The sequence below is a fragment of the Danaus plexippus genome, chromosome 14, assembly GCF_018135715.1.
Source record: "Danaus plexippus chromosome 14, MEX_DaPlex, whole genome shotgun sequence".
NCBI lineage: Eukaryota > Metazoa > Arthropoda > Insecta > Lepidoptera > Nymphalidae > Danaus > Danaus plexippus.
In genome coordinates this window covers 6,916,856-6,934,700 of record NC_083546.1, presented here as the reverse complement: position 1 = coordinate 6,934,700, position 17,845 = coordinate 6,916,856, and the positions used below count along the sequence as shown (strand labels likewise).

General features: G+C 34.9%; 3 protein-coding genes and 1 non-coding gene across 10 annotated transcripts in view; 2 read left to right on the top strand and 2 right to left on the bottom strand.

Annotated features, from left to right (window-relative positions):
- LOC116769686 (DNA mismatch repair protein Msh2) overlaps nt 1-6,981 on the top strand; it is a 14,766-nt gene extending 7,785 nt beyond the window's left edge. Inside the window, exons 10-17 of the mRNA XM_061522546.1 lie at nt 1,311-1,485; nt 2,536-2,717; nt 3,356-3,574; nt 4,434-4,666; nt 4,734-4,825; nt 5,112-5,334; nt 5,776-6,015; nt 6,455-6,981. Of these exons, the coding sequence (XP_061378530.1) occupies nt 1,311-1,485; nt 2,536-2,717; nt 3,356-3,574; nt 4,434-4,666; nt 4,734-4,825; nt 5,112-5,334; nt 5,776-6,009 (1,358 nt within the window). The 3' untranslated portion in view covers nt 6,010-6,015; nt 6,455-6,981. The remainder of the gene's footprint in view (nt 1-1,310; nt 1,486-2,535; nt 2,718-3,355; nt 3,575-4,433; nt 4,667-4,733; nt 4,826-5,111; nt 5,335-5,775; nt 6,016-6,454) is intronic.
- Trnak-uuu (transfer RNA lysine (anticodon UUU)) lies at nt 3,792-3,864 on the bottom strand. The gene has a single exon. It is a non-coding gene; the product is annotated as a tRNA-Lys (tRNA).
- On the bottom strand, nt 6,504-14,756 carry LOC116769683 (death-associated inhibitor of apoptosis 1). 4 transcript variants are annotated; one of them, XM_032660844.2, is made up of 3 exons: nt 14,623-14,756; nt 12,586-12,657; nt 6,504-8,483 (listed from the first exon to the last, which is right to left on the bottom strand). In XM_032660844.2, exons 1-3 carry the CDS (start codon nt 14,699-14,701, stop codon nt 7,468-7,470), a joined length of 1,167 nt encoding a protein of 388 aa, XP_032516735.2. In that variant the 5' UTR covers nt 14,702-14,756; the 3' UTR covers nt 6,504-7,467. The 4 variants fall into 4 exon arrangements, with proteins under 4 accessions (XP_032516735.2, XP_032516738.2, XP_061378532.1 ...); XM_032660847.2 differs by lacking the exon at nt 14,623-14,756 and adding an exon at nt 12,843-13,037; XM_061522548.1 differs by lacking the exon at nt 14,623-14,756 and adding an exon at nt 12,989-13,006.
- LOC116769684 (uncharacterized oxidoreductase YtbE-like) overlaps nt 12,184-17,845 on the top strand; it is a 19,344-nt gene continuing 13,682 nt past the window's right edge. Inside the window, exons 1-2 of one of the 4 annotated variants that reach the window (XM_061522550.1) lie at nt 12,207-12,324; nt 12,566-12,660. The gene's annotated coding sequence lies outside the window, so the exon portion shown is untranslated. Of the gene's footprint in view, nt 12,329-12,565; nt 12,661-16,682; nt 16,702-17,845 lie in introns of those variants that run through there. The other 3 variants (XM_032660849.2, XM_061522549.1, XM_061522552.1) reach the window with 3 other exon arrangements.

Below are 17,845 nucleotides of genomic sequence, written 5' to 3'. Positions count from 1 at the left end.
TCGTACCTCTCTACACACCGTCGTATTCTATGGAATCATTGAGAAAATCAGCGGGCTCAATCTTCCTTGGGGATCTCTTCTAGGGCATTTTCGTACGCATTCACGTCGTCTTCAGGGCTCGTAAAGCGGATACCTCAAATTTTATCTTTAATTCTTGTTAATAAGTCACAGGGCCCCAGGACTGTACAGCGGGTGACTCATTATCTCCACACTTGCCATAGTCAAGTATCCAGCAGTCGGTTTTTCGGCGTGCACAGACTTCCAAGACAACAGGTAAACAGGGATCGGCATACCAGTCTACAGTGACTCCATCCATCTTCTAGCGCAGCTGTCACGAAATGACCTTCCTTACCAGAGAATCAGGCAAACATCTTTTTTCCTTGACTTCTTCCTTTCTCTACCTTAGTTGGCGGATCCTCGAAAGGAAACACCAAGCTGATAGATTTTTGGGTTCGGATTCGTAGCAATATATCCAGCTTTCATCTCCTGTGACGATGTCAATTACAGCATTTGAGTCGCGGTCGCTTGACTTATCTCACCTTTGGCGACACCAATCTATGCGAAGATGTTTCTGGTGTTAAAGTAGGGGAATCCATCTGGTACGAAGCTTCTTGAGGCCTGAATGTTCTTGTAATATTTTTGGAACTTGGCTCGTCCCAGTCCCTAGGCTTGCTTGTATCTGCTGGTACGTCACTCTCTTATCTTCATCTCCGCGCTGCAACTCGTTAAACTAATTGTAAACAGTGGCACGATATGGGGCTTTATTAAGAAAGGCAAATCGCAGCCTATCATCGCTTTGCTGTTGAGTAAGCCCACAACAAAAGTCGCAGTAAATCATTTACGTAAAATTTTCTCGCGTTAGCTTCATTTTCACGCGTAACGAGAGTTTTAGATTTGCCGCCAATTCACAAAAACAAATGACAAATGAATTACGTATACTACATTAGGTTACCAAAGAGTTCTAAAATTGAAATTCAAAAAAGTTTTCATTAGTAATGTTTCTAACTGGCCAGTTCTAAACATTTTCGGTGATATACGAGTAAATGTATGTGTAAAAATATATATTGTTTTATCTAAGTGCAACTGACCAAGTTTTAAAAGACTATTAAATAGTTAACTTAAAAAAGAGGCAGTCTTTAAAGGCACTATTGTATTTACGTTTGTTTTTTTCTACTATATGAATAAATATATATTAATACCTGGTGTTACAGTTTAGACGAAGACAATTAAAAACAGACTATTAATATAATTTTAATTTCAACTGAAACATTTTGTTAATATAATAAAAAAAAGTTCTCTTAATATTTCAGGTGATTTTCTCGTGAAGCCATCTTTCGATGAAGAGTTACAGGTTCTAGCGAATGATCTGGAAAAATTACAAAACTCAGCTGAGAAAGAATTAAACAAAGCGGCCAGGGATCTTGGCATGGAAGCGGGGAAAACTATTAAATTAGAAAATAATCCACAGCACGGTTTTGTATTTAGGTATTATATATAGATAACCTAAATAAAGCCTAACCTACACCATAATAAATTACGTGTCTGTCCATGGAGGTTTCATGGAAATAGGTCCAGCGGTTTCAGAGATGAAATCACACAAACAGACAGACTAACAAAGCTTGTGGGATGAACAATTATTTCAGTATACACACAGCTCATGTATCTGTATGCGTTTAGTGAAAATAGTTATTTTGATAAAGCAAATTTTATTTGAGTGTATATTAAAGATATTAGAAATTAATGATGTAGTCGAAATAATGCAAGGATTTTTTAAATTTGTATAAAAAATCCAATATTGTACTTAATTCTATGATAGAAAAATAACTAGTCAATAGATAATGTAAATTAATATATACGTAGAAACAAGATCAGAATTGACTTTAAAAAAAAAAATATCGATACAATTTCACTATTAATTTATTTAATTTACACAAAATTAAAAATAATTAATTTATAACTTACAACTATCCCGACTTAAAATTATCGTGTAAAGACATCTGAACATAACAAACGAAAGGTTTGAACACACTCCGAAAAAATATGATCTGTTAATCTTATCACAAGCGCGCGTCACGAACTGTTGTGAGCCTCGGGGTCGAAGGGTTTTTAAAAAAAGATTTAGTGTGGACAGTAAACACGGCCGTTTTTTATGGATGATGGATTGGGACTGAAATGTGTGATGGTTGGCTGAGCGGGGGCAAGGAGGAGAGGTGCTGATGAGGCAGGAATAAGGTATAGAGTCAACAGAAAAGGGTGCATTGGGAATATGTAACAGAACGAAAAGAATCCTGATCTCCTCTGAGGAACTCATATGTCGGTCGCCCCTCTCCTACCCTCATATAGCTAGAATATTTTTATGAGATCTAAGACTTTGGCGAATATTCATTTAAATTACACCTTCTCATCCGCCCGTGATCGCGGTTGTTAAAAAAAAACCGAAACGTCGGGAGTATGTAGTAATAAAAATAATAAAACATGCTTAGCAATCCGAATAATATTATTTTCATTTGTACATTTAATATTTTAAATTGCTAGGGTTACTCTAAAAGAGGAACAAAATCTCCGCAACAAGAAATACACGATAGTGGATGCCATTAAAGGTGGGGTCAGATTCAGGAACAGTTGCTTAGGAGACATCACAGAGAACTACCTCCAGGCGAAGGCTGCGTACGAGAAGGAGCAAGATAAAGTAGTCGCCGAAATCATTAATATAGCTTGTGAGTTAATTATCATATATTTAATGCTAGTTTCTGAACGCGACTTTGTCCGCATGGACTTCGGAATTCGGCTCAGAGAGAAATGTACGTGTGTTTAAAATAGTAGCTATTGTGATATCAACCTTCAGCGACATCTATAGTCTGTCTCGTGTAACGGCATAGACTATACGAATGTGATATAATTATCACGATTAAAATACACTGAATTCAGGGATAAATTTATAGTCCATGTCTCATTCTGTCTGAGCTACATTACTGTTAAGTTTCATCCAAATCGGTTTAGTAGTTTTTGCGTGAAAGAGCAACAAACATTAATACATAATTAGAGACCATCATTTATAATATTACTAAAATTAATAAACATCTTATCTATTTTAAATTTTATATGAAAGTATTTATTAAAGGCTTTATATGGTTGTAGTTTAAACAAATAAGCTATCTCACTCACTGTTTATATTATATAAATAGCTGCGCACGCGACTTTGTTCACACAAAAAAAATATCTGTACAAATAAAACTAAGTAAAATTCCTTGAAATAGAAGTTTAAGATTCCTTATAAATGAGCCCTGTAATAGCTAAAGTTCCATCCAGATTACATAACTATATACATTCAATAGTTTTACCACATTTGTTCCAGCCACTTATTCGGAGTGTCTGTATTGCCTCTCCAATATAATATCTAAGTTGGATGTATTGGTGTCACTGTCTGTGGTGGCGAGTACCTCTTCATCCAAGTACACTCGACCAGTTCTCACTACCAGTATCCATGATCTGGTGCTGAAGGATGTACGGCATCCGTGCCTCGAACTACAGGAAGGCGTCTCGTATATACCCAATGATGTTGTTCTCGAACGAGGTAACATATTCAACTTACTAAAGATTTCTACAAAACTGTAATAGAAATTAATTTTTAATTATTAAAGACAGCTTGTTAAATGATATGGGATCTTTAATATAAATTTTCCACAAAAGAATAATTGTTTAATTAAAGTAATATTTATTTATATTAGAATAAATTAGAATTACTTTAACGTACATAAATTTGGTAAGAAAATTAGCTAAAAAAAGTTGTCCGCCCGAACAGGGACTTGAACCCTGGACCCTTGGATTAAAAGTCCAATGCTCTACCGACTGAGCTATCCGGGCTGTGAGTGGTTAGATGAAATAATGTAACATGTACTAATATTATAGTAATAATAATAAAAAAATAAGTAACGTTAAAATTATTATTGTAAATAGGTTAATGGCTCAGAACATATTATTATATAAAAAAAGTTTTAAATTTCAATAATTATGTTCTTTTTTAAAATATTTTATATAAGTTTTGTTGATTCCTTTAACCGTAATAAAACGTAAAAAAATATAAAAATAAAATGTTTTTGAATTTCTTAATTTAAATCAGATCCGCTAGATGGCGCTGTCAGCTTTTTCTTACCAACTTCAGATGATTAAGAATTTGAACATGCTCTCAACATTGGCAGAATATTCTGTGCAAACTAACACACACAGAGAGGATACAAACTACGTATATATATATATATATTTATTTATTTTAAATACTTTTAAATGTCAAATACAGAAAATATTATTTAATTCGAAATCATACTATCAATTTGACTTTATTATATATATATATATATACATATATATATATATATGTGTGTATATATATATTTATTTATATTAGTTATTAACTTAAAAAATACGTTTTCCAGATTCGAGTCTGATGCATATAGTGACGGGCGCCAATATGGGTGGGAAATCCACGTGGATGAGGTCGTGTGGGGTGGCTGTGATCCTCGCTCACGTGGGGTCCTTCGTGCCAGCCGAATACGCCAAAATACCCATCCTAAGGTCTCTATGCGCTAGAATCGGTGCCAGCGATAGAGAGGAGAAAGGCCAGAGTACTTTCATGCTAGAGATGCTAGAGACGGCTGGGATATTGAGGGTAATATGGGGTACTTGGTGACCCACAGTAGTCTTGTAGCATATATATTTACATATTTTTTTTCCAGAACGCTACAGCCGATTCTCTGGTCCTGATCGACGAACTCGGTCGTGGAACATCTACGTACGAGGGTTGCGGCATCGCTTGGGCTATCGCTGAGTTAGTACTCGTCTAAATATTTACTAGTTACGCCACGCGGTTTCTCCTATTTATTCTTAAACTAATTCAAATGGCATTACCCGGACATACATGATGTTGCAATTGAATGTAACGTAAGAGTGACTCTGTAGTTGGAAATTGATTTTGAGTTTTACATCTTTAAAATTTAAGTAATTAATTTTTGGTGAAATAAATTAACAAATAATTCACGTACAGTATATAGTTAGGCCGATATAATGATGAAGGCCTATTTTAACTTCATATATCTCAATGTTCGATCTTCTAGAAAACTTTCAAAGGAGATCCAATGCTTCTGTCTGTTCGCGACCCACTACCACGAGCTGACCCGGCTGGCGTCGTGTGGTTCTCGCGTCGTCAACTCGCAGGCGCTGGCGGATGTCGTCGACGGCCGGCTCGTGTTGCTGCATCGCGTGGTACAGGGGCCAGCCGCCAAGTCTCTGGGGCTGCACGTCGCTAAGATCGCTGACTTACCGGAAGATATACTGCAGGTGAAATATTATCGATCTTAGTACGAGCTCGCTGTTAACTTAACACTGACAGTTTTTAGTTTTGTATTCGTTGAACATTTCATATCGAGACTGTATGAGTGGGATGGTAAAATTTTATTTCGTTCGACGGCATCGTTAACTTTAGCAAGAGTTTGTATTGTCGAACTACATACTTACAGTTAAGAGTTTTAAATTCGTATTTTATCGTTTTTAACATGGTTTGAATGGAAAACGGTTCTATCACAGATATCAAAGTAGTATTATACTATACTAGTCATTACGAAAATTCTTACTACTATTATGTCATTGTTATTGGAACCGCATATATATGATTATAAAATTTTATTTAAAAACTGCGGTTTTACTATGACAATACAATTAAATCTTTAAAGTGTTATTCATACCAGAAATAGTATTTTATATCTTTGATTTAATTTACAGTTCGCAGAAGAGAAGCAGGCGGAGTTAGAAACGGATCTTTGCGAGGTCGAATCCGAAGTTAGATCTGAAGATACATCCGAAGGGCAGGCGTTAATCAAAGAGTTTCTCATAAAATGCAAGCAAATACAGGAAGAAAACGAGTCGGATGAAAAAATGATGGCTGAAATAAAGAAGCTGAAACAAGAAATGTTGCAGACGGATAACAAATACGTGAACGCGTTGCTCAGCCGCTGACACTACGTAACTTTATATTCTAATGGTTTTTTTATTAAAAAATAAAAAAAAACGTTTCTGTCATTTTCATCTTAAAGCTCATGTTTATTATGTGCGTGGTTATTCTGAGTTTATAAAATCTTTGTCATGTCTCAAATTCTCCTTATGGTACAGGTGTTGCCAGGCATTTCAATTATACGTGTTGCCAGGACGAAAATATCGAATCTGGATATTACATCAAAAAAATATGTAATTTTATAAGTAATTCTTTGTCAATTTTTTATTTCATATCATTTAAACATTAACTCATATATGTGATCTGCAACTACTGGCGTCTGTATTTTTGTATATCGTTGATTTTCAACCCTTATATTAGTTAATTTTTTTGTTATAAATCTGTTTTGTCTCATTCAGATTTTTCGAGCTTGCTTTGATATACCATTAACGTATTTATGCTCCTCCACAGTGAGTCTGCTCTCAGTCGGCCGGCGGGTCTCAAGGAAACAACACTGTCGTAACATTTATTATCTTTATTAATAACATCAACAGTGAGAAATAATAGATAATGCAATTGGATGTGACTTATATGTTCTCTCAATAATTATTCTGTGATAAAGTTAATTGTAAGGCTAAAACTATTAAAAAAAAAACAAAAATCAGTTCTGGCGATACATTTACTATTTAGCAGTGTAATGTACGTGATATGACTAATTTCATGATTATAGAATGTCCACGTTAAGTCTGAATTAGTATTGCTATTAATTAAATTACAGTGCGGACCGTCCGCGCGGACCCGGCCGCGGACCCCGGCCCGGGGAGGGTCCGCACACATATTACAATTCTGAATGAAATCTTCCGATAACCTTACTCCGCTTATCATTACGTCTACCTAATGCAATCGCTGTTATTGTCAAAATAAGATATTTACAGGAACCATTGTTTAACATCCGAGTCATTTGTTCGTCTCCACACAAAATGATAGACTTGTGCCGATTCACATCGAAAAGATAGCATCTCTTACATAAACCATTCAAATACAATTTTACATTATTGAAAATTTTTACATTAAATCATTTAAGCCCGCTAGAGCTCGCACACATCGCATGCAGTCCGTTATGAACAGAGCCGAGGACGGAGCCGGCTCACCTCACAGCGGACTCCTGCGAGACGATACACAGTGACCGCCTCAAACTCAACCCTCAGACTTCGCGGGCGCACCACGCACCCGTCGGTGGAACAGAATGATAAGCTAATATTTACATTTAATTAATTATATACAGGTGACGTTCGCGGAAACGAAATAAATAATTAAAAAAAAAAAATTACATTTCAATCTACAATTAACATCTTCGTCCAAACCGGCTGCCGTTGACACCCAGCGGTCGCACATCCATAGCATCGGATCACAGTAGCATGCGACACGTGGTTCCAGCACGCGCGGCCCGGGCTGACTAGGGTCGGATCCCACTCGACAACACCTCACGAGAAATACAAACGAACGGCATTCGTGAACGTCCTGCGGCACATCGGACACTTGTCCGTGGAGAGCGCGCATTTGGCACACGCGACCACGTGTCCGCATGGCACGAAACATATGTTCAGCTCCTCGTTGTAGCAGATCTTGCACAGCTTGCTGTCGTCCTCGCTCCTGGGCTTGTCCTTGGTCTTGGTTTCCACCTTCGGGTCCGCGTCCTCCTTGTGGGTGCTGTTCTCGGCTTCGGCCTGAGCGATCACCTTCTCTATGTACTCCCTGCCCTTGACGAGCTGAACGTAAGCGCACCTACTGAACCAGCGAGCGTGCTGTTCCCAGGGGATGTCGTCATTCTCCCAGTCCTTGAGACCGCCGTCGCAGAAAAAGCATTTAGTTTTATCACCCTGGCCTGTGTAAAAGAATCCGGCTTCGGCCAGCTCTTCGGGCTTCTGGCGCATACTCCGCGGCCAGTCGCTGAAGGTTCTCAGGCGGGCGTCCTCCGACGAGTAGTGTGGGTGTTTGGGACCCGGCATCCTCACGGGCGTGGGCGCCGGTGGCGGTACGTGAACGCCGCATTCGTCGCGCCCCCCGTCCTCTATGGGTACGTTCCCGGAGGCCGCCTGCCGCCTGAGGAACGGGCACTGCGGCGCCCAGCGCTGATGATCCGTGGCGGGGTCGTCGCCGACCATCCACTTCATGATCTCGACCTTGCAGAAGGCGCACCTGACCTCGTCGCCTCTCTTGAGGTAGTAGAACCCGTTCCGCGCCAGTAGCTCCGGCGACAGGAATGGCACGGGCCAGTTCTCGAAGGTCTTGATCCGTTCGTCTTCGCGTCTCATATCGGCCAAGTTCCTGGTGAACAGATCGTGGTTGTCTGTCTTATCGGAACCCGTTGGAGACGAGGATGTCGAGGGTTCGGGGGAGGAGCATCCCGGCGCAGTCCGCACCAGCGAGGCCAGCTGCGGCCCGCCCTTTAGGAACGCCAGGATCTCGCTGGTCATCGGGGATGGCGCATTTGCCGGAGCTGAAACAAATTATTATTGAATTTCAAGATTAGCGGGTACGGTTATATTGTAAAGTTATTATATAAACATGAATTTCGTACACAGCTAAGTGATACAATATTATGTCGGTACCTATTATATAGTTTTCGTCACTTCGTGAACAGAACAGAATCAACCAGAATCAAACAGAAGAACCAGAACAGAATCTTGTTCTAGGTTCGCCTTATAATTATTTCCATATTATATGTAAATTAAACGATGCAAGTGTTTGTATTTTTTGTTGGTGTTATGTTTTTGTTAGCGAGGAAGGTCGGGGTATAAGTGTATGTTGTTGAGTTCGCGGCCATTGCGTCTCAATCGCTGCGTCATATATACACAATATTCTCAGTGAGGGCGCTGAGTGCGCGAGTACTCACATTTTTCCTCAGAAATTATTACAAAAATAAAATTTCTATTTTATGCATCATTAAAACGACTCTTACGATTTCCTATAAACGTTCGATGTAAAATTTTACTGTTTATAGATTACATAGATTGCGAATTCTTATAAGATCCAAAATAAATTCATGATTTTTATATACACAACACAAGAGAAATGTACTTGTGAGTTATATTATAAAACGAAATGAAATAAATATTCGGGTGAGTGCCGATAGCAAACAACTCGGAAAACAAACTATCAGGGTAATGGCCGCATAGCGATCGATAATTACCATTCCTGTGCTTAGTATCAACCAACAACGGCATTTCGATGTACACACTCCGTACTAATTGAACACAAAACCTTCACACTATATATAATTTATAGTTTTATATAATATTTATTAAAATTTCAATGGAATCACGGACGTGCATCGTTAGCTGTACGAACAGCCAGTGGCTTGTAACATTGACTGTTTGCGCATGCGCGTAGTTCGGGGGCTACTATGGGGTGTAACTCACAGCTGTATTCGACCCCCTTTAGTATTCGAGGCCATTGTCTGACAAAATATGAACATATGACTGTGAACTAAGTTAGGACGCCATACACCGACCAACGTGGCCGAACTCGGAGGATAAAATATAGCCTCACGTGTGGTTGACACGCACATGTCGAATAAGAACGACCACCGCGGTTCATACCTCCAGGCCATACACTTACTTGATACTATAAAAGTTAGTAGCAACGCGGGAGATATACATACTATTACGAGCTTACATCAAAACCTAAACACTTACATTTAGGAAGCATAAATAAATATCTGTTATATGTACGCAAACGTCCAAACTATACGTGTACGAGACGATAGGAACCTACAGTAAGCTCGGTTCTCAATTAGGCGAGCGTCTGTGGCGATGTTGCCGCTCGGGACCGGATTTCATTCATATTTGAAACGCGACGTTGCAGTATTCATCGGAAACCGCGACCACACAACGTAAAAAGGGACTTTGGAATGTGGCGGTACCGCTGGCAGGGACTTAGCTTAGTTACAGAATAAAAAAACACTCCACGGAATGCGGACAACACTAACACGTATATATTTTATATATATGATAGATATGAAACGTCGATTTGGTTATTATCGATATATATTTAAAACGAACATCACTGACGCCGTCATGAATAAGGCGAGCCAATTAAGGCTGGGCGTAATGCACCGACATGTGTTGCTTTGGTTAAAAGATAAAAAAAAATCTCATCCAAGGTAAGCCGAGAGCAAAATGAAATTCAGCATCGAGAGAGCGGCGTCGTGGGAAGGGAAGGGCATCTTTTTCTCATGTCTATGGGTGGCCTGGCTTTCGAATTCCAACGCAACCTACGCAACCATACATGTTTACGTACCATAATACTAACGAGTTTACATTGTTTACTCGGCATAGTCGAATTCGATGTTTACGGACGCACAGGAAACGCTATCGGTGGAAACGAACATCCGGCAGATGTTTACATGTACAAAGAGTTTTATACATAAAACTCTGTGAATGGCTATTTTTGAATATGAATGAGTGTGGACGTAAAAAAAAAAATAATGAAGTTATAAAAATGGTGTCGAAAGTAGATACTGCCACGATACTTATAATGTTGGCTGCATACGTTTTATGCATCATGACATAAACAGCTGTTAATCATGATATTTAAATAGCCACAATGAAATGCTTTTAATCATCATGACTTATTTATTACTTGGAAAATAATTTGGCAAAACATTTCTATTTATCCAAATCTGCCATTTTTGTACACAATCCAATATGTTCAGATAAAACATTATTCTATACATATTTCTTTTTATAAAAATATTTTTTTTTTTTGTAATTTAAACATATACTTTTCCTATTGTTATATACTTAACAAAGGACTAACTAGTTTACAACAATATAAATATTTAAACAAAAGTTCCCTGCTTCTTCGACAGATGGCGTTAGTTGTCACAACAAAAAAAAATTCAACCAATTAAGTCTTTATAGAAATTAACTAATTGTTTACAATTCAATTGTTATGTTACTATTATATAGATTTAATACATAGAAAAAAAATATCATTAAAAAAAATGTATTTTTTACAAGTTATATTTATTGATCTGTAGCTATGAGACCTTAAGTGTTTGAGGCACATTTGGGTATGAATGTTGAAGGTCAATAGAATTAGTTAATTGATTTAATTTAGAAAATGATTAGTAATGTTATTACAACACGGTTCTAGAAATATCATGAAGTCAGTAACAATTTTATCACTTCTTAGAACCAAAGTCCTTTATCAGTAAAGAGATTATTTGTATTTAGTTGACAAAATAAGTAGAAATACTTAAACACATTTAGGTATATATATTCAGAAATGGAAATTAATTTTTGGAATAATAAAACATGAATTATTAAATTTTTAATATTAAAATAAAACCATTGCTTCAACATTAATTCCAGTTTATTGTAAATTTATTAATTTCATTTTATTAATTTACTAACACAGTATATAGATGGCGTTACTTGTATATTAAGCGGATTGAAAGAATAAAAATACCAAGCCAACAACAAAAATTAACACGACTTAAAACAGAAATTCTTTTCAATATTTTTTTCTACATAAACTCCTCTTATTTAGAGTAAATGCCAATTTCTAAATATGTCACCCGTTGATTAACTAACATATGGCGTTAAAGCAGTGGATATACTCAATAAATTGTATGCACCAGAGAACAACAGCTGTTTAAAAGATAAAATGATATGTAAAATAGCTTAAGAAAAATATAAATCATTGATATTTCATTTCACCTTCAAATCTTTAAAATCATTTTGACACATTATCTTTTTAATCATTCGTAAATGTCAAAATAATTAAATTTTTAATATAATCCTATGTATTATATTCCGTATTGCTGACGTGGAAAAAGATCACGATGTGAAAAATAAAACAAATAAATTAACTTTAAATACATTATCTCCTTGTACAGGAAAGTCAATAAAGTTAAAGTGACGTCGGCCTATACCGATTCATGACGAAAATAGGTTATGTTAGTAAAATATTTACCTCTAATAGATTCCATGTCTAACAAGGTAAATCCACTGTAATAAATATCCACAACAACGTCAAAACTTCCAACAGTTATTCCACTATCACTAAATTAGTTTAATGTATCCGATAATAAACAGCACAACTTTTCCATGAGCGCGAAACTCGCAACTGACGATTGAAACCGCGGAATCGTACCAGTGGCGCTCCGAGGCCGATATTAAGTGCGACACGTTCAGAAACTGTCCCTACATCGACGGCGCGCCGAACGAAGTGAAGCTTCGTTTGGAATAACACTCCACACACACAATATTATCAACTGTTTCTGTTTCTATAGCCCGTTTGCTCGATAAATAAAAACGCCGCATAATAACATCGTAAGTACATATCGTATTCTTTGTTAATTTTATTTATACTGTTAAAAATCTTCAAAATATGTATATTTTTGTATCAGTATGTTGTTGTTGTTGTGATTGTTTTAAAATTACTTTGTGTAAAACAATATTATTAGTGTAAGTGATAAATATAATTAGCATTTATTATTATATGAGAAGTTTTCGGGTGATTTGGTAATGAATTTGATAATTGTAATGAAAATAAACAATGTTTCTGATTTAGAATACACACGGTTTTTATACCTTTATTATCATTTGATGACCCGGCTGTCTGTGATTGATCATCCAATTGCTCTGACGTCTCATTTTGCATTCCTGGTAAAAATATAATATATTTATTAATATTATTAATGATTAATGCCTATTTGTAAGATTATTAAGCTAAAAATAATATATACATTTCATATGATGCATGACGTTCCCAAATCCGATCGTTTTTTTTTTGTAAAGTCTACAACTTTTGACACGTTTAGAAACAAAATATTTATTCTATAACGTACCCAAAAATATGATGAATTCCGATTTTAATCTTAAGAAATCGTCCGTATGATCGTCGTCTTGGACACAAATAGGTGAACTGATACTAAACACACCTGATATTGTTTGATAAATATAAGTTACATAAAACTGGCGTTGTCATACATACACGAATCGTTTATTGTTTTTCAAGACGTCAACGCGTCGCGGCGTTATATACTATTATTCATTGAAATAACAAAGTTATGCAATCATATCTAAGAAATTATGCGGTTAAGAGGAATTATGACGTTATTATAGGAATTTATAATGACAACAAAAGATCTTTTTTTTTAATGCTGAACGTTAATCCACCAAACTATATCCTTTTTTATCTATGTTCTATGTATATGTTGATACTTTTTTTTAATAACTATTATGCAGTTTATATATTTTTGATTTTAGATTCTTAATAATTTAATATGGTGTTTAAACTTAAATCTGTTTTCTATATAGTAAAAAAGAAACAAGGCTTTTTGCTAAACTTGAAATAAATACATTTAATTTTATTCTTCACCTAATAACGTTATTGCCTTTTTCCCTACATGTTTAATTTTATAATAAAAATGAAGTAATATCATGTATGTACAGTTTTATAAAACTCCATGTATATTTTTTTTTTTCAAATATTCAATCTCATACCACCCACGTAATAAAATATAGATAATTAATGATAACATTAAAACTTTTTGTATTTTACACTTTCGTATGAATTGTTGCAATTGTCCTCGACAACGAATTATAACAAAAAAATTATATAGAATTTCTAAGATTGACCTTGAAAAATTATTATATAACTTGATGCTTAAATGTATTATATATTTCTGTATAAATATTAAATAAGTGACTGTTTATAACAAATGTTATTTATGTCATGTAAAAATATGATTAAATAAAAGGAGGTAATATATAAATGAGCTGTCAAAAAATATATTTAGTACACCGGCTAAATTATTATGATGTTAGAAATACAGTTTCTAAATTATATGAACTGGTTTACTGTCATTTTGTCATTAGTTACTAATAATATTACAAATTAATATCCAATTTACTTATTAGTAACAATTTATTATGTGATATACTTATTAAAATTCACTTTAAACAGTGCTATAAGGGACTGCCCTTGTGGTGACCTACCGGAAAGGTTGAAAACATTTTAAATATTTGTTTTTGAGAAATCCTGCTATATTAATTTGTACCTAATGCTGTTGGCATACGAGCTGTTTTCCTACGTCACTGCAGGTACCAAAATGTCATTGTGTGTAACAACTTATAATCTTTTCATGTCATTTATTTATATATAAAAATCTCAATTCATTTTCTGTCTTATATTGTATCGTTCATTTCGTTTATTCTATAATTTTAGATCAACCCCTTGAAAGGTTTAATTACAATTGAAATAAAACTTGATTTTATTTAAAATTCAGCAATGAGATGACATAATTAAATTCTTTGTTCTATTACCACGTGTAAACGTCACAAATAGTTGCCATTCCGTGTGTAATGCAACACGGAATCGAGAGCAGATGCTAATATGCCATCTGTTGCATTGATAGATTAAAAAAATTGAGGTAAAGTTTGGCAGGTGTTGTCGCAGCTTGTGTTGCGCGGGCGTAACGCATCTGCCGCACCACGTGCTAGGCAGCTGGGCCTAAACTTATCAAGCAGTATCAAAATCAGCGCGTCGTTGTTATTATCGATCAACATCACTCTCAAATGTACTTAAATTATTCTCATTCATTCGTTCTTTATTATATGGTTTACCTGTATTAGGGGATCCTTCGTTCGTTGAGTCTCCATTACAGTTCAACATCGAAAACAATAGTTTGATGAAAATATTCATCGTAACGAACCCAGCACTAGCTGGGTTTCAGGAAACGTGTTGTATTCAACATATCGCGTACACTACTGCCGTATGAACTAGGGCGGATTGGAAAATCGATTTCGCAAAATGATGCAACGTCCAGTTTTCCTTATTTTCTTTATATTCTTATTATTACTGTAATATCATCATGTTGTGATTAAGACGTCATTCATTTTAATTGACGGACTGTGATTTTTTACTGTGTAAATTATAGTATATTAAAAATATTTATGAATTTCTATGTTTATATTATTCGTTTAGAAATGGCTGAATAATGCACATTGTATTTTTGATAATTTCAAAATAGATAAGAATTGATAAGTCGTTATTTTTTTTTTTAATTTTTTAGTTGATTGTGTTCCATACAGCCGAAATCGTGAATAAAAGTAGAATATATGTAGTTCATTCAATGTAGAATATATGTAAACAATTTACATAGGATGTTTAAACTTTGAAGTGTTGTTTAATAACATTATATATTTTTCATTAATTCAAGATAACATAATTTTGTTTATTATAAGTGTTTTTATTGGAATGGTATTTTGGAGTGACGCAATAAAAAATATTTTTTACATATTTCATTAATAAAAATACCCAGAATCATAATCTTTTGTTTATAGCTGAACACGTTATTTTATATCTATACGGTTGTCGTAAAAATAGTTATAAAATAATAATTTTATAATATATTAACGAAGCAAGTTCAAAATTCGATAATCATTTGATAAAATAATACTTTAGTAATTAAATGTAAATTTTCCTTAAAAATATATTACAATATTAAGCACAATGTCAAATGCAGACGTCATAGGTAACTCCATTTTCAAATTTAATCTTTATCTAATTTAATCTATATGAAATAATATTTGAATAAATCTGTATATATATATCAGTCGTAAATTTTGACTGTTGCCTTATTGACTATTGTTTATTACAATTAACTAGAGACATTGCAAAAATTATTTCCAATTTTTTTAAAGCAACTCTTAAAATCCAAACGCTTTTTATACTTGTTTAAAAATAAATAGTCAAGTGTAATATAACTTTTAAACTAATTCTTTTTAAATAAATTAAAAATATAACTCATTCAGCCAATATGGGACAAACAAATTATTTTAAACGAATGTAACCATTCATTAGCTATTTATTTTATCAAATGCATTCTGTTTAATGAATGGAACAGGTTATATTGAACGCAGCGGACGTTCGTGACTTAACAATAAAGAATATAACATAAACCACGGAAACCATATAAGTACAGCGCTCATAATATTCCCTTAAATGTTGCCATGCTGTAATTTATGTATGGGTACATTTAATTTTATTATAACTTCATCCGTTACTCATTATTTAAGTGAAATTATAATAATTATTACTAAATATATAAGTATGAATGTGATATATAACGTAATTCATGCTCTGTATTCAAGATGGTACATTATAAAGAAACTGGTCTGAAAAATATCGGTGGATCTGACAATTTGAAGCGGGCCTGCACACTTTGGTCGCGTCGTCCAATAGGAAGGCTCGACTGTGGTATGCGGCCTTCTTTTCCCAGAATCGACCGGGACTCGGCGAGTACAAATACCTGAATATAGAAAGCCTCTCGTAAAATTAAACAGAAATTATATTTAAACGAAGCCTTTGAAGCAAAAAAACATTTGCGTAAGTTCATTATAATAATGAAATGACATACAGCATGTTTCTGAACATTTTTTCAATATGTCAAGATTTTTGGCGGGAATTTTTCACATCTGCTATTAATGGTTTTTTTTTTCTGTCAGGAATTTTGTAGGCGCTATAATAAACACGGGACGCAATGCGTAATTTTTTCCAGCCGAATCCGTTAGGTCGTCCCATTCGAAGTTGGGCACGTAACTATCTGGAGATTTCGAAATTCCAAGAAAGGCAGAGCCTTATAAATTATCTCAAAAGCGCCGACTCGGCCCTACAACCAGAGTACTTTTTTTACTCCACAGGTAGGCTGGCGCTAAGAAGGCAATGGAATTTATAGAGCGCTTGGTTATTCTAGAAACTTATCATTTAACACTATATTTACTTTAACGACTTACGAATAAATATAGTTTGTATTATTTAACTTCTTCTTCACATTAACTTTTAATTAGTTTCTAAATTATATTCTAATATAACAATATTATACGTATTAGAAACAAAAATAGATCACTTATTTTATGGTGTGACAAAATTTTAACATAGTTTCTTGAAGCGATGTTTATTTATTAATATTATCTTGTTCCAATGGACGTATGAAGGATGGATAACAGAACAGAGTATCAAAACTGCCCGTTTTGTAACATATCTTTACAAAATGGGAAAAAATGTGGTTGTGCTATCACATCACGATTCTTAGAAAATAGGGCTCTGGGAGCACAGACATTCCCAAACGAAGAGCTGAAGGCCGTCTCACCAATAAATATTTGTTGTGTGTGGCGCCTCTCACAATTAATTAACACTAAAATCGATCCAGCCCTCGTTTAGTAATAGCTGCGAATGTTTCATGGATTGTATAATTTCATACGTTTATGTCACAAGTGGCGCCATCTGTGCCGTACTAATTTTAATATACTATAATCCTTATAATTATTTTTATGACTAATTATAATTAATAATAATACTGGACCATTGTAATTTTCGTAATGGCGACAATAAGTTTCACCTTGTATTCGAAAACCATAAATATTGACTTCAGCCATTTTGTAAGATTCCCTCCCGGTGACGCTGTAAAAGCCAATAGGGCTAACAGCTACTGTCAAGTCGAAAAAAAATTTTTGTAAGACATTACGGGAAGTAACGCTGAACATTAAAAATCAAGACTGAAACTGTACCTCGAACATTTACTTAATACCCATCGTAGAACTAGTAAACTATGTCGTACCTATTTCAACTGTCATACCGTGAAGCATCTGTTTGAAGTTAATGTTAAATAGACAGCTAAGCTGTAAAACAACGGCTCTTAATAGTGAACAACAATCAATTTTGAATCGTATCTAGTTTATCTATAGTTGATATTGCATTGGTGTCTGCGGATGGTGTTCTTAGGAATTTGGGCCAACGCGCTGACTCAACGATCAAATCCCTTCTCTCACGGAATTCTCGATAGAC

Coding starts and splice junctions, on each gene's coding strand:
- LOC116769683 (XM_032660844.2), bottom strand. CDS start 14,701: ATGAATATTTTCATCAAACTATTGTTTTCGATGTTGAACTGTAATGGA. Junction 12,658..14,622: donor CGAAGGATCCCCTAATACAG/GTAAACCATATA, acceptor TATTTTTACCAG/GAATGCAAAATGAGACGTCA. Junction 8,484..12,585: donor GTCATCAAATGATAATAAAG/GTATAAAAACCG, acceptor AATTTGTTTCAG/CTCCGGCAAATGCGCCATCC.